Below are 20,910 nucleotides of genomic sequence, written 5' to 3'. Positions count from 1 at the left end.
TTATAAAGAAACTGTGACACTGAATAGCTAGAATCTTCATCTCACCAGACAGCACACATGGACAGCTTTCTGTACTGCACGTTTTCCTTCATTTTTATTGGTAAGAATATAACTCCGTCATAGCTGTCATGTGTCTTCACGGCTGCTTACCCTTTCTTATCAGGAGGTGACTCAGTGACTCACTTGGTCACTCACATCCTCACTCATTCATTCACTCATTCATTCACCAATGCAGTAACGCTTTTACCACTAGACGGTGTATTCTTTTTTCTTGCTGTTTTTGTTGTTGTTGCTATAGATTCAAGTAGCAATGAATGGAAGCCAAGCAATATCATTGCCAAACCACGTGTCCAACTGGAATACAAAAGAAGGTGTGATGCTTTGTTGGCTACTACAGTAAACACATCCAGGGCTACAACATTCTACACTGTAGAGGCACTACTCTACACTACTCTGCACTACTATGGCAATTATGACATTTGCTTTGCAGGTGCTCTTATACAGAGTGACTGGCATAACAGAGTTTTTACATATGAGTCATTTGGCTGGCTGGAGGCAATCCAAGTTATGTACCTTGCTTAACAGCACTGAAGCAGTGGCTGCCTCTGGGAATTGACATTGCAGCCTTTGGTTTGCCACACTGCTGCAACGAGACATAATCGCTGTTTGAACCACCGAATTGACTATCCTGAGGATTGCATGCCTTTCTGTTCCACTGCTCGTGCTGTATGTCACCCTTTTGTGGTTGTAGCGAAGGGCGAGAGCAGTCAGCCCACCCGGCCATGCGACTTTGACCGCGACGCCAAAGAGCCAAGCTCGTTGGTATGGCAGTCAGAGTGCATACTCAACCGTAGTGACGGCACTCCGTCACACTGCCCTCCCCTTCGGGAAGTGCGCCCACGCGCTTCACGCACCAAGGCGTCCCTCGCGCATCTCCCACCGTACTTCTCCCATCCCAGGATGCCCCACTCACTGGTGCTTCACCCATCTCTGGGGTCCCTCACACCATGCTGCACCCATCTCTGGGGTCCCTCACACTGTGCTTCACCCATCTCTGGGGTCCCTCACACAACAGGGACAACAGAACCTTGGGGTCCCTCATACGGCTCACGCACTGGGCACGCCTCCGATGGCCTCGCGGCAAGCCATCCCACTTCTGACACCATTTGTAGCAATGGGCGAGAGCGGTCACCCCATCCGGGTTCGAGGCCGGGTGGGGTGTCTGCTCTCACCTTTCGCTACAGTGGTTGTATCTCCACCACCTTTTCTTGGGGTCAGGGAATAATTTCTCAGTTTTCCCTCAAATGGATCTGGGTTGTCCGGGCTTTCGATTCAATCTGGATGCATTCCATCCAGCTGTCTGTGAGAGAGCAACTGAAAAAAATGCACTATAACAAATACATTTTGATTGATCGGTCAGTTCTTCGTGGGGCTCATGTTAAACCACTATCAGTTTTTCACTGTAACACTGTAATTCTTCATGATTAGACCGTTAGGTAATCATTTAAATCCAACAGCATGTTTCTCCTGAGTACTACCCGTTATTCCTAATGGAATTTACATTTATATCTCACCCACAATAAGTTAATCATAAGATATACCTTCAGAACCAAACACCACGAATTCCAGTGATTTTTCCCACTTGGGTTTCACGAAAAGTTTTTCAGTTTACCCTGAATAAAAATCTCATGGGGGTTTTTCCATTAAGATTAACCTCAAAACCATGCACAGTTTGACAGACCCTTGCCCTACCCCCCTGCCCACTCATCAATATACTGATTCATCTCTGAATCATCTCATCGTCTAAATCACTGATCTGGCATCAGCCTCTGGTTTCCTTACATCATCGTTGAGGCAGGGATTAGGCTTGTCACTAGAGAGAGGTCATTAACCACACTACCTATAGTACGTACATGAAACAATGAAAAGTTAAAACTGCAGAATGGGTAGCCACATGGTGTTTGTGGCAAACGCACTGGCAAAGTTTTCTTCCTGGACACTGTTTTGTTTGCATGTGAACAGTATGTAATGTGAGCCAAACTTCTATTTAAGGCAGTTGAGGAACAGGTCTGTCCAGAAAACACGACAGTGCAGACTGATTCTCACTGGACAGTGACGGCTCAGTTTTAACATGACTGCGCTGATTGGTTCATGTTGGACAGTGACAGTACAGTTTTAACATGACTGTGCTGATTGGCTGTTAACCACGTAATTATTTCTTATTTCTACTGCTAGTTTTTGAGCAATTACCACTGAAATATGTAACATATGTAAATTTATGCAAAAGGAGATTAGGTGTAGACATTTGCATTTATCATGCAAAATGTAAGGTACTTAATTCCTGTACTACTGCGGTTCGTTTATCTCAGCTGTCTGCGATGAATGAAAACCTCATCAATGACCAGCAAGGTCTGTATTTCATAGAGTGAGGTTTTGGTTTGGCCTGTGTTCTCTATCAGTGATGGTTAGGAGCTCAGAAGGAACAGAAACCAGAAACATCCCTGGCACTCCAGGACTGAGCTTGCTTACCCGTGGCCTAGAATGAAAGCTTTCCCTGGCTTATTATGTTCATTACCAGTGCATAATTACCAGCTGAGAAAAATGTCTGGAACTGCTAACTAAATGTCTGTAATTCTGGGAGAGTGCTGGGTTGGATATAAATGTTGCTTTTTAAATGCCTTAAAGTATTATATGTCTCCTTGATCGCATTCTAAATGAAGTTTTTGTTAGTGCATTCAAAACCTCCCCTGGGATTCTAACACTATAATATGAAACCTCTAATGTGAGCAAACACGTTTAATTATACATAACATGCAGCGAAGACAGTATCTGTTTATCTTCATAATTTATGTCCTGGTGATTTATGTGCTGGTGATTCCCTTTTCTCCACTGTTAAGTGAAGACACTTCCATAAAAAAAAATTTTTTCAAAAAAATATTTCAAATATATATTATGAAAGACAAATTATGTACGATTAGTACATAATCCAAAGTACCTCTGAAATTTGGTAGCTTTAAGATGCTATCCAGCTCTGTGCAATTCTTAAAAAATAAAGATGGAATGGGGTACAGGAAGCACCGTCTCCTAGGAAATGCAGTCACTTGCACTGGGAGACGTGCCACTGTAGGATGCAAGGTGAGTTACCTCTGTGTGTGTAGACAGGTCTGTGTGAGACACGGCTGTCTGTAAGAGATGAATCCCACTGATGCATTTAAGGAACCATGCTGTTCCACCCACAACTATGGATGATATCACCATCTGTAAAGTCCTTTAAGAAAACCACTTTGTAACTACAACCATTACAACCATTACCATACATATCAGCATTAGTAATGTTACTACTACTAATATTTTTATTATATTCATATCACTTTTATAACTGTGATTACATTGGGACTGGGACTGGGAGGTTCCACTGACAAAAGCTGCATGATTCTGAGTTGCAGTATGGGAATACATAAAAATCTGAATAACAGTGCATGTCGGTATATACTAGTGTATAACAGTGTATACTAATGTGTATCAATGTAAAGCAGTATACACCAATGACATTGTAATCTAGTGCGTAAGCGTGAAAAATGGTTTACGTCTGTTGAAAGGGAGAGCGACAGAGGCTGTTGAGTCTTAAGCAGCGCTGAACCTGCAGAGCAGGAAGTGAGATTACTGCTGTAGCTATTACTGAACCTCTGCTCGTGTGCAGGGCAAGTGAAATCAGTCACATGGGAGCGAACGCAACACGATGGAAAGTGAAGATTAACACAGGTTGATTCCCTAGTTAGTATGCAGCTGCAAACTGACTTAATAGCAGCTAATGCCAACATAATTTAGTTCGCCTGCTGATCCCTTCCCTTCAGTATAAAACGTACTTTCATTTTTCCTCCTCGGATATTAGGGTTGCATGAATAGCTTTGAATAATAAAATCAGTTAAATCAGACTAATACATTTCTTTGAAAATTTCACAGGCTTTTTTCAAGGCTTGCTGAAAGGTCCAGTTTTTGATCAGCTAGCTGCAAAATAGGCAGTTCTACTTCTGGAAATCGTATTTCCTGCAACACTGAAACACAAGCAAGCCTAAAACAATGGTAAAGGACCAACTGAGGATCAGGATAAAGATCAAATGCTCTGATTCGCACCTCTTCTCCTTGCAAGTTCTAATGGACTGAGATTATTGGCCTCATATAATAGATTCCCACATCCATCCAGATTCTCAGACTCCGTTGCCTTTAGCTAAGGGTTTTTCACATTATGTCAATGAAGCAAGGCGGCAGTTATTTAGAGTTCCATCATGACCCACAATGCATTGGGCCATTGTCATAATCAGATGGCCTCATTGTGTCATTTTGAAAACGTGCGTTATTGTTTATTCCTTAAACACTTCAGAGGCAGCTGTCTCACCCCTCCTTTAAAAAGATTACAGCCACTTGAGGAACATATATTCATGAACAGAAAAGGAGGAAGACGTGGGCTTGGCTCTTAAGCCTCTGGACTCCTGACATGAAGTAAGGTGGCCAACTATAAAAACTCCAGGATGGCCACATTATTTGCGTTGACTTTCCAAATTGAAGAAGTATGCATCTACGGCAGTTGTAATAAAAAACAAAAGTTTGTTTTATATACACTCACATGCGTACATACATGCATGCACGCACATATCTTAGCAGCAGTCAAAATAAGTTATCTTCATATGATTACATTACAAAAAACTATTCTGCCAACCCCCACACGTTACGCAACTGAATGAAGTACTTTTCCTTCGCACAAAAATGATGGTGAAAAGATGACCAAGATGGTGAAAAAACCTGTCAGTATATGGATCTTGAATGAAGCGGTAGTGGTAATGCTAAAAACACTCAGGTCCTTACAAACAAACAAAATCGGAGCATAAGGCACTGACTCTCATGGGCGAAAATCGCGTCTGAGAACGTGCTTATTGAATTCGACCGATACAGATCATCTAGTATCTATTTCAACATTTACAACAAATGATAAACAGAACAACAACATCATCTACTGCTGAAGCAGTAATCTACCCCACCCCGCCCCCCATCCGCCAACCCCCACCAGAAAAACAGAATAGTGCGACTTCCATTTTGACTCCTACTCTGTTGGTATTCATTATGTGTGGCATTACAAGAAGCTCAGTTCACTCCAAAGAAAACACCATTCCCCGAAGCATTTTTGTGGCTCGGTTGAGCCGAGTGTGGCAGTGCCACAAGGGGGTGTGTATGCCCTCTTTATTATGCATGCATTTCGAGGCTCATATCTTCCTTATCTTCAGCGTGACATTGGCTTTCCCCTCAGAGAAGGAGAGGTGACACAATAACTCCCGCGGGAACTCGTTTTGGTTGAAACGCCATTTATAGAGCGAGAATGAAACCGACCAATGGAAATCATATAAAACTCTCCCAATACAGATGAAGAAGGCATACTCGTATACATTGAACTGTATGTAAGTGCTTTTTAATCTGAGCCCTGATATCTGCTGTAAACAGGCATTGCCTGCAAGGCTTATTAGAAGTATCAGAGGTCAGTAACTACTCAAGAATCTCCAAAGTTCACTGTGTGTTCTCTTAGTAGTCCGAGTTCGGTATAAACTGCTGTATAATAAAAGTCACATCTATTCCACAAAGTAGTTTGCTGGATGAAGCAGGAGTTTTAAAAGCCGTGTGATGTTACTCTGTTTAATGCAATATCTTGGAAACATGCGGATTCTTGCTTATCTACTGCACTGAAGAAGCATTTGAGTGTAAAACATCAGTAACAATTACATTGCTCTTTATGATAAATTCTATTTTTTCATATGTACAAATTTCAATCTGGGTTTATGTACAAATCCTCCAGGAAATCAGTAGTTCTCTGCTGCCATGTCACTGTTAAACCGAGATGTACTCCTTAAAGGTGACAGTGAGACAGTTTGTCGTGACGTCTGTGATAACAATGTTCCCCAGGAAAGGTTTAAAATGGAGGCGGGTCTCTTCATCCTGAGCTGACCTTGCCTCTGACTCCTCCCTCTCCCTTTCTGGCCCCACCTCCTTGGTGGGCGGAGTCACCTGTGGTCTCGGCTTCACCAGGCTCAGGTCAATTGGTTCCTCAGGATTTGAGTCACAGCTCTGCCCACCACTGAGGTGGTCGCTGGGGAGATGGAGGTCCACAGGTTTGTCCTGGGGCAGAGGGAGGGTGTCGCCGGGGGCGATGATGATCCTGGGCCCCGCAAACCTTTTGCGCCCTACCCTGCCCTCTTCCGGTGCGGGGAAGGGCCGTTTGCGGGGGTGTAGCAAGCTCGGGGCCGGCTGGTTCCTCCGCTGGTCCAGGCGTGACAGGACGCCCATCTCGAAGGGCCAGGGGGTCAGGTTGGGCTTGGTGGTCAGCTGCAGAGGCTGGTCCTCAGGCAGCTCCACTTGACTCATAGCCTCCTCCGTTTTGTTCTGCTCCGGCACACTGGGCTCCTCCTTTGGAGAGTTCCCCAGCTCCACTGAGGGGTGCATTCCAGCCCGTCCACAGTCAGCAGAGCATACCCCACTGCTGGTGTCTTTCGTGAGCCCATCCTTCTCTCCCTCTACCCCTTTAGTCCTGTTAAAGGGGCTCTCCTCTCTGCTGTCCCCTTGCTCTGGTTTCCCCATCCCCCTCGTGTCCACCTTTTTGACCTTGGCTGGCTGCGAGCCATTCTCCATGTACTTGCTCATGACGATGACGATCCGGCCGTTCTTGTTTTTGTTCTTGATGATCTTCATCTTGCTGCTGACGACGCTGGGAAGGGCAGCGTCCTCTGCGCCTGGGGCGGCAGCCGGCTCGGCGCCGCTCAGCGGGGCCTGCGGCTTCGGTGGCTCCGAAGAGGGATCGCTGTGCGCTTTGCTCGAGCAGACCGAGTCTTTGCTTGGGACCCACTTCTGCTGCGGTGCAGGCGGGGGGCTCTGCCTGTGATTGGTGGCTTCCTGACCTTTGACCTCCTTCGCTCTCTGAAACTGCACGTCGTACATCTTGGGGTCTGGCTGATAGTGGTGGTGCTTTTTGCTGTTGAGCTGGTAGAAGTATTTCTTTTTCCCATTGGTCTGCTGCTCCATCTGGCTCTCTGGGGCATTTGGTAGGTACTGGTGGTGCCTCTTGCTGTTCAGCTGATAGTGCTGTGTCTGTGACCTCTGCATCAGGATGGGGTCTAGTTTGGGGCGGCTGTCCTCATCCACGGACATCTCCCGAAACCCAGAGAGGACACTGGATCTCCGTGCAAAGGAAGGAAGCTGGAATGAAATAAGAGAGGCAGCAACATCATAATCAACATCAATGAGACGAAAATGAGAGGAAAAGCTAAAACGACTATTACTGCTCAATGCAAACGTTGCACTCCCAGCCCTTATGCAGGGTCTGAGGAGGTCTTTACCTGAGAAACGGCAGATAAATCATGTCCTATTTTAATATCTGTTGCTCTCTCCCTTTCTTCATTTCCCATTACTGACCTCAACAATGGTGGCCCTTGCCTAGGCCAGCAGGAAATAGACTGGAATCTGGTCCATACAAGGCATCCAACCAATGCCCAGCTATCTGACTCCACACACTATTCAACCCCCATGACCCCTCCCCCCAGGGCCCTGTTTCTATTACATCACAGTGATATTTCAGAGCACCGCAAACAGAGGCCCTGTCATGCCTCATCACTGCATTTACACCACATGTGTGTCTGACCGTGAATCACACCCCCTGCCTCCCTGAGGGGGACTCAAACCCTAGGGTTCCACTTAACTCTAAGTTTCTGAAAACCAAGTCTGAAAACCACACTGTCTGGATGTTTGCCCTTTAGTTCCCCAGACTAGATTCAAGCTAGAAACATGGCCGCATGTCTATACAGAAACATTCCTGGGGTTTCAGAGGTCAGCATCCAAAACAAAGAGGAACATGTATGTCATGCATTGATCTGCACTTCTCTACTGCTTCAAGTCTATCAACTGTGGGCCTGCATTGAACAAGCAAGCCCAAAACTCAACAGAAACAACAAAAACCCACAGCCATCACTCTGGTATGCCTCTCTCAAATTAACCAGCAAGCTGACAATTCACTTCCATAATAATTACTGTGCATTCTAATTCACAAAGTCTAAACATGATGGTGAACACAGGAAAACGCAGTGCGACACCACCTCCTTCTTTTTACGTTTTTGTGAGGAGTATGCGACATGTCGTAGCAGTGCAACACGCCACCGCCCCTCCGTCCCTGCAGGCTCGCCCCCAAATCACCAGGAACGAAAGGAGAAGAGCACCTGTCACGCACCTGACCTTATCTTACGGTCAGCGGGCCCACGTCTCGCTACCACTGTGGTGATCTTTCTATGCCATCAGAAAGTAATGCGCTCTTAGTCAGCTGCTCTGCAGTGATACATTTTGGAAAAGTTACCTGGACAAAGAGGTGTTTTGGTTTGGGTCCTCGTTTGCGATACCCCATCAGCTGCTCCTGTCTCTCCCTGTGAAATGAACAACATTATAAAGTACTCATTTTACACAAAACACAGACAATCACAGCACGCCTGACGAACGGCACAGAGATATGACAGACCCGTAGATCTGGAATGTTTAGAGGGTGGAGCATGTCACTTCAGTTGATTCATACCAGAAATGCTCATATCTCATAAGAGTTTTAAAAACTCAATCAAATCAATAACATCCTTGTTCGAAATTAAAGATAATTCTAATTAATCTAAATCTGTGACATGATGAGAGTGGGTAAAATTTCCACAGTATATGTACATTAAAATGAACCCTGAACTGATTACATTAATACATACTAACTAGACTGCAAATTCCAACTTGATTTGACTGCATATAGCACTCCTTTGAACAGATACAACACCAATGTTATGCATGTGTAGTTTAATATTCCTTTTTCAAATTGCTTCTGGCAGCCTTTTAAAATGGGCTACTGCAGGAACATTGTGTTCTGAGTATTCCTGCTTTGAATGCTTAGAAAAAAAATTAACCATACAGACATTCTCAACCTAACTGATGAGTATTTTCATGTTTGATGAAAAAATATTCAACTAATGTTTTAGTGTCTCTGTCAAGTGAATCAAATGAACACCACATATACTGTTCAAATGTTTTACATTGTGAAAACTCACAGGGACTGCTGCCAAGAGCTGTTGCCAAGTAGCAAGCACAAACCATGAGTATGCAAACAATGTGGACATATTCCAAATGTTGAATATGAACTTGCAATGTGATGAACAAGTTGTTTTATCATGATATCTCAACAGATATGACAACTACTGTTGTCATGGCAATTTTACAATTTCACAAACATCAGTTCAAATTTTGGATAATACGAAAAATTCAAGGACAAAATGTCTCTCACGTTCCATACTCGGTGTCATTACCTATGAGTGTAGCTCAGTCTTAGTACTTATGAACCTATTCCTCACACCTATAGTGAAGGGAATTCAATTAGCGCAAAGGAAAAAATCCATTCCTTCCACCCTCCCCCATTCACCTCTCCCTTTTCAGTCACACCAAAACCCTAATTAGACTCAGGGCTCTGGATATTTTTATAGCTCCGTATTTAAAGCCAATCAGGTTCTCCAGAGAGCAAAGCTGTCAGCTAAAAAAATCCTTCACTTGAAAATAGTGTTGACCTTGTGCCATTACACGGAGGCTGTCGTAATGTAATGTAACCGGTTAATACACGCTGGTTATGCCTTGGCTGGGGAGGGGCGAACACTGCAGTAACGCTAATATGGAAACACATGGATCCAAGGCAAACTCCCTGCTTCATCCATGTGTAGCCCATGGATATGCACCATGCCACGTCAAGCGTGGAGCTTCCCTCTTAAGGAAGAGGTAATTACATCCTCCCATTTGCTAATCCCTTCCCCCCACTCTCCACGGAGAGCCGGCAGGCCGATCAACTCCAGGCTTAATAAAATGCCGGGGTAATTTCACTGCGGTGTCACCTATTACTATAGAAACCCCAGAGCACTTGGCATCAGTTTCAATGCTGATTACAGCCACGATGCCTGTGGCTCTCCCCTTGTTTCCCGTACCGGTATTCAGAGGAGCAGACACAGGAAATTAGAAGATGCCGAGCCGCAAGTCCATGCAAAGAACCATCGGCAAAATTTTGACTGAATCCTCTCTTGAGTGAGCTGGCTGCATTCAGCAGAGGACAGTACCAGAATGAGCAATTGTAGTGCGTGATTCCTCGGGACAGGAATGACTGACTTAGAAAGCATTTTTGCGGCCTAGCCAAAAATTGCTCTGACAAACTGCAGCGGCAAGTTTATACATTGCAATCCTGACAAACAGAAGTCAGTCGTCAATAACATCTTTCATGAGTTTGTTTGGGTTTTAACCAGTCAACCTGTCAGTGACCGCAGTCATCAGTAGTCAACAGGAAATGGTGAAAGTCAGTACCTGTTATTTAAATTGCTTCTATAGAATGTGACACATTAACGCCAAGGCTTGATCTGACATTTTCTTGCGCTTCAACTCCCTCACTGTAATACTGCTCCAGAGTGTGCATGACTATGACTGACGCTGGGGGGTAGCTACTCACTGAACTAGTTACCCATGCATCTGTGAGACCCGTATACTTCACCATTCCTTGTGTACGGGTTCAGTGCACCAGAAAGGGCACAGGTTGGAGGGTTTGTTAGTTACATTCAGTCACAGAGTTAGTAAATTTAGGCTTTGGCTCAAAAGTGCTGACTCAGTGAGGCCTATTAGTAACCAGCTGTTCATCTTCTCTTGCCTACTCCCACATAACATGGGACACTCACTCCTGTTATTTTTTAAAATATGCATCACTGACACACTCAGACTTTAAGGACATGTGTCATTACTTTACACCTGCCACAAGTGTGTGTGTTTGGACACGTGTGTGTTTGTGTGCCTGTGTGTTTGTATAGAATACTTAAATATAAATTATATTATTGCAGATGTGTGAATGTAAATAGATCTTGCTAGACTGTTTTGAAAAGGTCAGCTTGAATAACTGAATAACCAGTGTATCTTTCTCACTTCCTCTATGTTATTAAAGGGCACGCAGTATTTGAAAGCTAATATTTACATACATCTCCAGAGAAATTTACTTTTAAAAGCAGTCATATCGTGCCAGAAGAGTTTGAATTTACCGTTGTGTTTACAGACCTGCTGCCCCCCCCCGCCTGAAAAGGAGTACTGACAGCCCCGCCCCTTTACTTATGACTATATAAGGAAAGCTTCTCAAGACGAGGCTGGCTGCTTATCTCACCTGTTTTGAAAAGCTACGAGCAGTCGCGGGTCAAGGATGTTTTCCTCTGGTTCCCACGTGTTGTATCTACCAAGGGAGCGAAAAAAAGACAAACATGTTATTTTATAAGCAGCCGATTTATTAACTTGATTCACAGTTCCAAACAGTGTGAGGCAGAGGTACTCTGCTACACTACCTAAAGTCATTACTGCTCTCTATCTAAACATATGCAACACAAAGTTGTCGGCATTTTGGTTAAAATGTCTGCGACGCACACTAGCTATTCGTGAGAGCTTTAATATTCCATACGTGGTTCCAAAAAAATCTGTTTGCATGTTGACTGCTCGGCCTGTATAAACTCACATTAGCTATTTGTTGTTAAAGCCATTTGTTAGTGATGATAACTTCTAATGTATGTTAATACAGTGTTAATGGGCTACTCCCTTCAGTGGTGGCCCATACAGTGCTTAGATGTCCCTTTTGTACCTTAGCGTCAATACATAAAACCCGTATTCCACAGAAAATTAGGTTTCCTGTGGAACTAAAAGGGAAAGAAATGGTGACGAAACAGACATGCATATTACTGAGACGGTGGATAATCTCGAGTGTACAACGCCCCCCACCCCCCACAAAACTCATTTATATATATGTACGACAGAGAGGAAAAAATAATTAAAACCGGATTAGATGGCCATACTCTCTCCCTTCCCTTGCATAAATTAGTGATGGCATTCGTAGCTACAGTGAGACCTATCGCGCGCGCACGCACATTTCGGATTTCACAAAACCATAGTTGGCAACAGAATTCAGAAAGCGGTCTAGTCGACTGCAGAATTTACCCCAAAAAAGCAAGAAAAAACGGGGGAAACTGAACAGACTTACTTAGAAGACCACCCTGTCCACTTCACAAGGTATTCTATTTTGCCCTGCAAAAACAAGAAGGGAAGCGGGGTTTGATAAGACGTTCGACATCACTGCAGAATAAGGCGCTTCCCGTAGCGTTAGTAATCAGCCCGTAACCACCGAAATCCTTGACGGGTTTGTCTGTGGAAAGGGTCATACCTTTCGTATGCGTTTCTTTTCGATGCTCTCCACCGCAAAGACGTGTTCTCCTGCGGCAGGTAGCTCCATTCTCGCTCCGATCAGGTCGGACCTACCCAGCGACGCAAGGCTTGAAATCCGCGGACCGAGGCTATCGCTCGATGCGTTATGCGACTGGCAATTATTCTCTTGTTTGAAGAAAAAATGTGTTCCCTCCCTCTCCTCTCTCTCACTCTCCCCCTCTCTCTTTCTCTCTGTCCCCGCTCTCGTCCTCTCTCTCTCTCTCTCACCCTCTCTCTCTCTCTGCTCCCTCTAGCTAGCTTTGGTGTTCGTTGGCAATACGCAGCGAGATGTGCACGCCTGAGAAGCTGCAATAGACAGTTCATGCAATAGCCAGGGCCATGACGTCAAAAACAAGAGGGGGAGGTTAAGGGCTGGGTACAAGGTTTTATCCCGGAGCTGTTGGATGTAGCGCGGAATTGAACGCCAAGAGGGAGCTATGGAAACTGCAATATAACATTTTGAAAATAACATACCGTCGAACGTGTGCGGCATATTAGAACAAATAGAAGAACCCATTTCTTACAAAACCTAGTGTAGGCCCTCCCCATTATAGTCTACATGATGGCCAAAATGGGACTGCTGTGGGTATCTCCACATTGTAGAATTTTCCCTAAGGGACATTTTGTCTGATCATTTCCATTTCATAAACTGCCTTGGAAAACATACATATCAAAATCATTTCCAGAGATGGTTTATACATTTAAAATATTTTTCGGAAATACATTCAAGTTATTCTTCATATTTCCATTTTATTGATTCATTCTTCCTAATAACACGTAGATGCGATAATAAAAAAACTCTAAAAAGAAACACTTCCCAGTTTTGAAACAATTAAACACAAGCCCAGTTGTAAAATGCCATGATTACGTACAACTCCATCGAAATTTTATGGTGTAAAAATACGCTACTTTTGAAAGACGTTTGCCCACAGAAATTCAAAACGTAAGCAGCAGGTGCTCATTTGCTGGTGCTGACATCAAAGAACATCGCGGACTTTACTTTTACTGCAGAGACACGTCAATATATAGCCTACACAAATTTTATGTAAATTTTAATACCTTATCTTCGGTGGCTTAAACACAACGTGAGTCATACCCAAGATGGTGTGGTGGCAATACACAATATCAATTGAGTTTAATAAAGCGATTGATTGGCACACAGCTGACGAAGTAATTTAAGATAGATCATACATGTGTGAGTCAGGGATATTGACTGTTTCCTTTTGCCCCCGCCTCACCGATAATCTTACGAGGATGAAAGAAAGATAAGCTTTGCAACAGGAAACACGAAAACGAAATGAATTTCAACCGAACAGCGCAATACGAGATTGATGAAGGAACCTTGCACGATTTGAGGGGAGATCATCCATTTCGGACTAATTTGAATCACCTCGTGGGGAGATGCCGCGACAGTTTCACTGCAAGGCTGTGCTGAAAACGCCAGCCACCTGAATATTTCAGATCATTTTAGGAGAGGGACAGCCCATAGATCTCACATTAATGACTTCTGTCATTATTGCCGGGTTAATTAACCGATGCCTGTGGCTCGAATTCCGCGTAGTCACTACGGGATTTCAACGAGATAACAATGTTTTAAGACCATACGGTGAGCTCTGTTTTACGATTAAGACCGCAGTCGTCCAATAGAATGCAGCGGGGTAGTAGGTTATTGTTTATTTCAGCAGAGTTAATTGAGGTGGGAGGTCAACAGATTGTAGAATATTCCTCCACCGTTTTATACACTTTAATATTGGCAGGATTATGCGATCTTCTAGGCATATGCTGGCTGTGGGTAATGTGGAGACATCAAACGCACATCGGTAGGTTTCCTTTGTTGGAACACGTATGTAGGTCACATCAGTAAATCTTTAAACTCACTGGTGTTTCTACCAGCATTTTTGTTCATTGCCACCAAAATTCCGGCGAACACCAACCGATGGTTTGCACGAGAGATATGTTCCACTGGTTTCTGATTGCAGTAGACATGAGATGTACTTAAATCTACACATGATCAGCATGCGTTAGCGCGTCTTTGACTGTGTTTGGACAACACCATTTTGCATGTGCACATTTAATATTTCAAAATCCGTTAGAACGTCACAGAGCACGCGCACTCGATGAGAAATGCGCAGCGTTTCGAATGTCGTGTTTATCAATCTATGAAATTAAGCACGGGAAGGGTTAAATGCAGTCTTCCATACGGGCGGCAACAGTCAGCCAATTGTACGCATGCACGACATTGCCCTGCCTTTCCATATAAGGCAATGAACAGAAATGGGGGCTAAATGTCAAACGACATTTATTTGGGGTTAATTTTCCCTCAGCTCATACATGATTGGGAGGTTCTAACTGAAAATTATGCAGGTAATGTAAAGACAATATGAATGTAGATTGCTAGATCCGGGTGCTTATGTGTCATGCACTGACGGAATTCTGTTTGTGGAAAATACGCCCAGCTGTGAACAATTTTTGGAAAGTGTTTTTCTTTAAATAAGGGACAGTTCCTAACAAAACATTCCCGTTTAAAATGACACATTTGTTCCAACTGGCACAGAAGATTTATTATGGAAGTATGCTTCCTCTTAAATGTGAAAAGCATGTTTTTCAAATCTAACAGCGGAAGGATAAAATGATCAGATAAATTAACGTTGCTCAATTTCACTGTGTACTTAAAACTTGCGAATGTCCTTTCACGTGTCACGCGATTCATGTTGGGCAACGGCAGAAGAAGGTTCCAGTTGGTAAAATGGTCCACCGTTTTATTTACAGTGCCCTTGATCTGTGCTTGAGGTGAACTGCGCAAACTTAAAAATATGCTCAGATAAGGTTCTACGGAATGCTGATCACGAGCGTCTTTATCGGGCTTGGCAGCAAACAGGCACGGAATCTTAGTTGCCTGGCTGTAAAATGCCAGTATGGATTTAATGTTCGATACCATACAGTGGGCTTCTGATCTTCCAATGTATTACAGTCCTGAAACAGAAGCTAGGTATTTCTCATACAGTCAATCATGTTTAACTCCAATTTAATATATATGTACACAACATATTCAAAACAACTATAAAATGCGTTATGACAGAAAAACATAAAGGAATTATATGCTGTTAAGAAGCGGAATAGTTTATATTGTACTGGTGAACATCATATACTGAAGATAAAACAGTACTGATAAAAATAGGCTACATTTCACTGAGGCGAATAACAAATACAATGGATTGATTGGGTAGGCTATACACAACTTTTAATAGCAGTGTGGAGCTGTGATATTGCTTATATATTGATTAACAGTTTTTAGATTGACCTGATTTTGGATTTGGTCGACGTTGTCCCTGACCAGTTAATAACCTCCAGTGCTTAACGTGTTCAGGCGTTCTAACACCATTTGGTGTCACTCTCTGGGCCACTTAAAAACACCAGCACCTATCCAACCTGTTGAAAGGTTATCTTGGCTCCTGTTATGCTGAGCATGTTCCTTTCCTGGCCAGATCACCCCAAGAAGAATTTGAGTCTTTCGCTTTCCTTTTTGTTTTCATTTCTTGGTCTCATCGACACTAGATGAGAGCAACGTGGGCTTCTTTCGACATTAATATTCGATTTCTACAATGTCATCACGGGGGCGAAATTGTCCATTGTTAGCATGTAGTTACATTCTGCCTGAAATATAAATCTTACACGACAGAAGTGCGGGTGGGGCTGTCCAGCGCGATATTACTCATAGGCTACACAATCCCAGGTGCACCTAAATCAAACGAACTATCAATGCCCTGTCTGGACACTGCAATAAACGATTATGCTCGGCCGCATCTTTCCTTGGAATAAAATCATGAGTAACTTCTAGGAAGCTTCAACCAAATTGACTCATGTCCGCAAAATAATCAGTGCAGACTGCGTATATTACACATTGATATTTATTTATATCTGATATCATTGTTCTTTGTAACTTTAATTTGCATGTATTCATTTGACTAATATATGAAACGTATTACTACTTATAATGTGTAATTCGGGTTTGTCATCGAATTTGCACAATTATATTAATTATATTAATCGAGCAAATATTCTTCAGAACTTTTTTCTTTAAAAGATGGTTGAAGGAGTAACTCAATGGTTAAGTTTGTATTCAGGGGTTTGTCGGTACTATCCCGATAGGGCATTGGCGTTTTATCCCTCAGTAAGGTGTTTACATGGATGATGTACATGTGAAACACGTAAATCGAAGAGAAGAAAGGTGTGGTGTAACAGGGAAGGATGTGTTCCACTGAAAGCATTATGCATTTTAATACCAGCTTAATGATTTTTATGAGTGACTTGGTATGTGCGATGTATGTATAATTCAACACTTTATGGTATTCACTATAAATAAGACGTTAATTCCATGTCTACAAATATGAAAACACGTAGACTTCAGAGAACAGCTGCCCGTAAACTTTGGGAGTTAACTTTAAGAGACCTGTGAAGTGTTACAATTGTAATACTATTGACACAAGGAATTCAAAGGTATTTATGTCTTACCTAACCAACACCAGCGCATTAGTCGACATCATTAGCCGCAGGGACGTGCGGGAAGCATCTGTATATAGTCTCTGAGCAAATTTGTGTGTGTATTTCATTAGGGGATAAAAACAATGGACGAGCTGTTGCGCAGTCATACTCTGGACACCTTATTAGCAACCTGTCTCCAAACAATTGTACCAAACGAGCCGTTCCTGCGGCAATCGCATTGTACTTGTCATTGTAGTCCCAAACGCAAACAGTACATAAGACAGTCATTTGCTGGACACATTCCCCCTTTTCCTTTCAGGAATATTAAAAGGGAGTGCTTTTGGAATGACAAGATTCTTTGCCCGTGGCGCATTTGTGTTTCTAGGAATCACGAGCATAAAGGTCGGTGGGTATTTACTAAAGCTCAGTTTAAGGGAAAGTGGACAATGTGCGTCATGGTTCAGCGACTGCGTGGATTCATGAACATCAGCAGTTCTGTCGGTCACGACACGAGCTCATGTTGCTAACACGTATCCTTGCAGCTGGTGCAAACAGCCGACATGAGTCACTGGTCTCCGGGATGCTACGTTTAATTCGCTTAATACTCCTAGTACGTCAGCGGCAGGTAACGCATATGACATGAATACTAAACGAACTGACGATCCGTTGTGGGGGGAAATTTTCTTTTTATAGTGCTCTCTCCTCGTCGTCGGGCGGTGACTTGTCCACCGAAGTAAAACAAAGACCGATCAATCTTGACTTGCCGTTACAGGCTAATTAACTCGACCATCACTGCCACCTCAAGCCTGACGTCATATCCCACGTCTGACATTGTAACCTCATTATATTGAACTGTACTGATGCAGTTGCCTGTGTTTTATTTAAACGCTGGTGAAAACAAAACACATTTTTACATGACCAAACGGACGGATGTATTACAGAATATTGCGATGTTGTATGACAGACAAGATGTGTCTTTTGCCCTCTGACCGTGATGTGGCATTTCCCAGGGGGCAACAACACGTCACTCTCCTCAGCAGAATGTGTAGCCTACTGTGATGTAGTTTATATTTATACACTAAAACGAATTTATCATGTACTGTGGTCACAGTGGATGCTCCCTATGTTTAGTGGTTAACACCTGTCCTCCGCGATGACGGTTGCGTGTTCCATGATGTTACTCGCTTTTGACCCCAGAGAAACAGGTGAGAACAGAGGCGCGTTAATTGAACTGACTGGCCCAGAAACACCGGGTACGAGGACGGGATAAAATAGCACCGGCAGCATCGCCGCTCTTCTAATTCGATCCTACGGAGTTGTCGATCGTACTGCAGCAATAGGAAGAGAGGCCCACGGCCATTTTAAGAAAGTCGAACAGCAGTTCATTGAGCTACTCGAGTTAACAGCCTGAGGCACACTCAGACGCGGAGAAGGACCATTACCTAACACGATGTCTAGGCAGTGACGTTGTCAGTCGTGGAAATTTAACTGAGAAAGGCAGTCTGTCATATTTATAACCCCACGTTAGTCCTGTTTTGCTGCGCAGGAGCATTTAAAATAGTTTCTGGAAAATCTGTCAACCATACAAAGGTAAGTCTCCGTGACACAAAGCAGGGTTAGATTCAATCGTTGTGAGAACGACCACTAACGTTCTGCAAATTCTGTCAATAGCATAAACGGTACACGTATTCATGATCGCAACAATGATGATACAGCGACGGCACTGTAAATAAAGCTAATAACAAAGAGGACGCCTTTGTGTTGTATGCATTTTATGACTGTAATCATTCTGAAATCCTCGTCCTTGTGTCATTGTCATTGTTTGAGAAGGCAGGCTAATGGGGGGGGGGGGGGTGTTCAGGAGACGGGGGAGTGGAGGGGGAGGGGTCGATATAAACTGCCAGGCTCCTGGGGACACAGTGGAGGTCTGCAGGTTGTGCTAGTGAACCCATCAATACTATATTGAGCTCTCCATAGTGCTCTCCTCTGGTTCTGCAGGGCCACGTGTCTCCTGCTCTCCCTGCGTAATGACAGAGCTGTTAACACACACACACACACACACACATCTCACACCTACACAAACATGCCGCTGTGTCCACTGTGTCTCTGCTAATTTTACTACAGCCCCTGCAGTGTGTTTGGCTCTGCCACACCGCCAAACAGGCATCTTCCAGTCAACTCCGTTTTCCTGTGTTCCTGCTTCCAGCTCCTGTGTAATGCAAATGAACAGGCGTTTTGTTGGAGTACCTTGCTCTGTTTTCTTTCCTCTCTCAAAGGCATCCCACGAGAGAGCTAATTTGCCTATTTTAATTGAATTTTAATTTACAATAGGGCTGCGGTGGAGAGGGGCCCTATCCTCCATTTGAGAGACGGCTTTTAACCAATAAAGCTGATCTGTAAATGGAGACAGTGTTTAGCCAATAAAGCTGACCCGTTTACAGAGACAGATTTTCAGCCAATGAGGCTGATCTTCTGGTAGAGACAGCTTTTCAGTCAATAAAACCGGCCTGTGCAGTCGCTCTAGGGAGCCACATATTCCATGCGAGCTGGCAGCTAAAGGCGACTGTGAGACAGCTCGTCTGGTGGGGTCATCCACAGCTGAAAATGACCCAAGCTGGACCGGAAGGGGGGGACCGGGGACAGCACCAGAGACTGAGCTGCAGAGCATGACGATGTCTTTCAGTCATGACGTACAGGCAGAGGTGGTGCACACAGTCACAGTGTCTATCTGTGAGTACTGTTCCATGCGATGCTGCCCTGCTTTATGTGACCTCTTGGGGTTGATTGGGTTTCCATGAGCAACAGAGAGAATGAAGGAGAGGACAGAGCAGAGATAAAGATGGTTCAGCCGCTGGGCACCGCGCACATCTGAAATCCACAGCAAAATTTCAACGTTCAGCCAGGATGGAAATATGTTAACCTCACCCCTCCCAATAAGTCAGCAGAGATGGCGGATCTGCAAAAGGATTTGCATGGTCCGAGGGAGGGAAAATGTAAACTTGGCACTTGAGTTGGACCTAAAAACCTTTTCCACAAGTCCCAAGCTTCGTGGATGGAAGATTTCCAGCTCATTTGCAGCCTTGATCTGATGCCTTCATATAGTAAAGGCTGATAAGAGGGCAGTACGTTTGTGAACCCTTGGACTTAAACATGTTTTTATGGTGACAGGTTTTCCTTTACCTTATCAGTACGTTCTGCCATGCTATCGCTGCACTGTGTTGATGGAGGTTGGTTGAGCTCCGCCTGTTTATGCTCTATGAAGTCCTATTAAAGCAATTCAAACAAATGTTTCAAATTGTCAGATTATTTCTGATTGTCTCTCTCTCTCTGCCGTTCACACACAGAGACCTGTGTATACAGGAATATCTGTGGATATACAGCACACATCCAGCTGCATCAACACTGAGATTAATGTCTGAAAGCATTGTTATGTAGCCGCATGTTTTTCATTACAAAATATAGTTTTACTATCACCACCATCATTAGTATTGTTATAATTTTGTCAAAATAGCTAACATATATTTTGCTTCTATGTTAATGATTTGTCTTAATTTAGTTAAAATGTGATATCTTTTTGTAGATTTTCTTTCACAATAGTCTTGTCACTGTGTTTAATGCCAGGTTGCACTGGATAACCTTCTCAACAGCGCCGTGTCAGAAGCAATCATCATATTAAAGGGTATGGGCATTGGTTATTCAGAACCAGTATTCAGGGTGTATACTTTGGGTTTTTTTTCTTTACACACACATATATATATATATATATATAATATATTTCAAAATGATATGTGTGGTGGTTGTTATGGATTTTTTTCCCTCCATTGAACTTAATGGTAAATCAATACCATGGCCATTCGCTAGTTCTCATTCCTCTATTACATACAGGCTTCTCGTAAACCAATAGAAATGTTGCCATATTGATGAAACACTGCATATGATTCATCCTGTTTTGCTTCTTATTGCTATTTAGACATGTGCTGGATATGGTATTCTCACTTCGTCAACTGGCTGTTGACTCAATGTAGCATATAATAGTAATAATAAAATTTTTATTTGATACACAAACAAACAAAACACATAAATGAGAGATGATCACATTTTTGGTACATTGTAATT

The 20,910-nt window shown here is 43.4% G+C and overlaps 1 protein-coding gene across 1 annotated transcript; it reads right to left on the bottom strand.

Annotated features, from left to right (window-relative positions):
• Positions 1-5,214: 5,214 nt before the first annotated feature.
• LOC118795103 (E3 SUMO-protein ligase CBX4-like) lies at positions 5,215-12,505 on the bottom strand. Its single transcript, XM_036553466.1, has 5 exons — positions 12,272-12,505; positions 12,092-12,135; positions 11,231-11,296; positions 8,384-8,450; positions 5,215-7,236 (listed from the first exon to the last, which is right to left on the bottom strand). The coding sequence occupies exons 1-5, from the start codon at positions 12,338-12,340 to the stop codon at positions 5,875-5,877; spliced, it is 1,608 nt and encodes a 535-aa protein (XP_036409359.1). The 5' UTR covers positions 12,341-12,505; the 3' UTR covers positions 5,215-5,874.
• Between the last annotated feature and the right edge of the window lie 8,405 nt (positions 12,506-20,910).

This window comes from Megalops cyprinoides, chromosome 19 (assembly GCF_013368585.1).
Source record: "Megalops cyprinoides isolate fMegCyp1 chromosome 19, fMegCyp1.pri, whole genome shotgun sequence".
Taxonomy (NCBI): domain Eukaryota; kingdom Metazoa; phylum Chordata; class Actinopteri; order Elopiformes; family Megalopidae; genus Megalops; species Megalops cyprinoides.
Note: the sequence above shows the minus strand (reverse complement) of the source record. Positions and strands in the feature narration are given on the sequence as shown.

Bases quoted from the DNA above. Each gene is read 5' to 3' on its own strand.
- LOC118795103 (XM_036553466.1), bottom strand. From the start codon at position 12,340: ATGGAGCTACCTGCCGCAGGAGAACACGTCTTTGCGGTGGAGAGCATC. The intron at 12,136-12,271 runs GTATGACCCTTT...TTGTTTTTGCAG, and splicing joins AAAAGAAACGCATACGAAAG to GGCAAAATAGAATACCTTGT. The intron at 8,451-11,230 runs GTGAGATAAGCA...TTCATTTCACAG, and splicing joins CTCGTAGCTTTTCAAAACAG to GGAGAGACAGGAGCAGCTGA.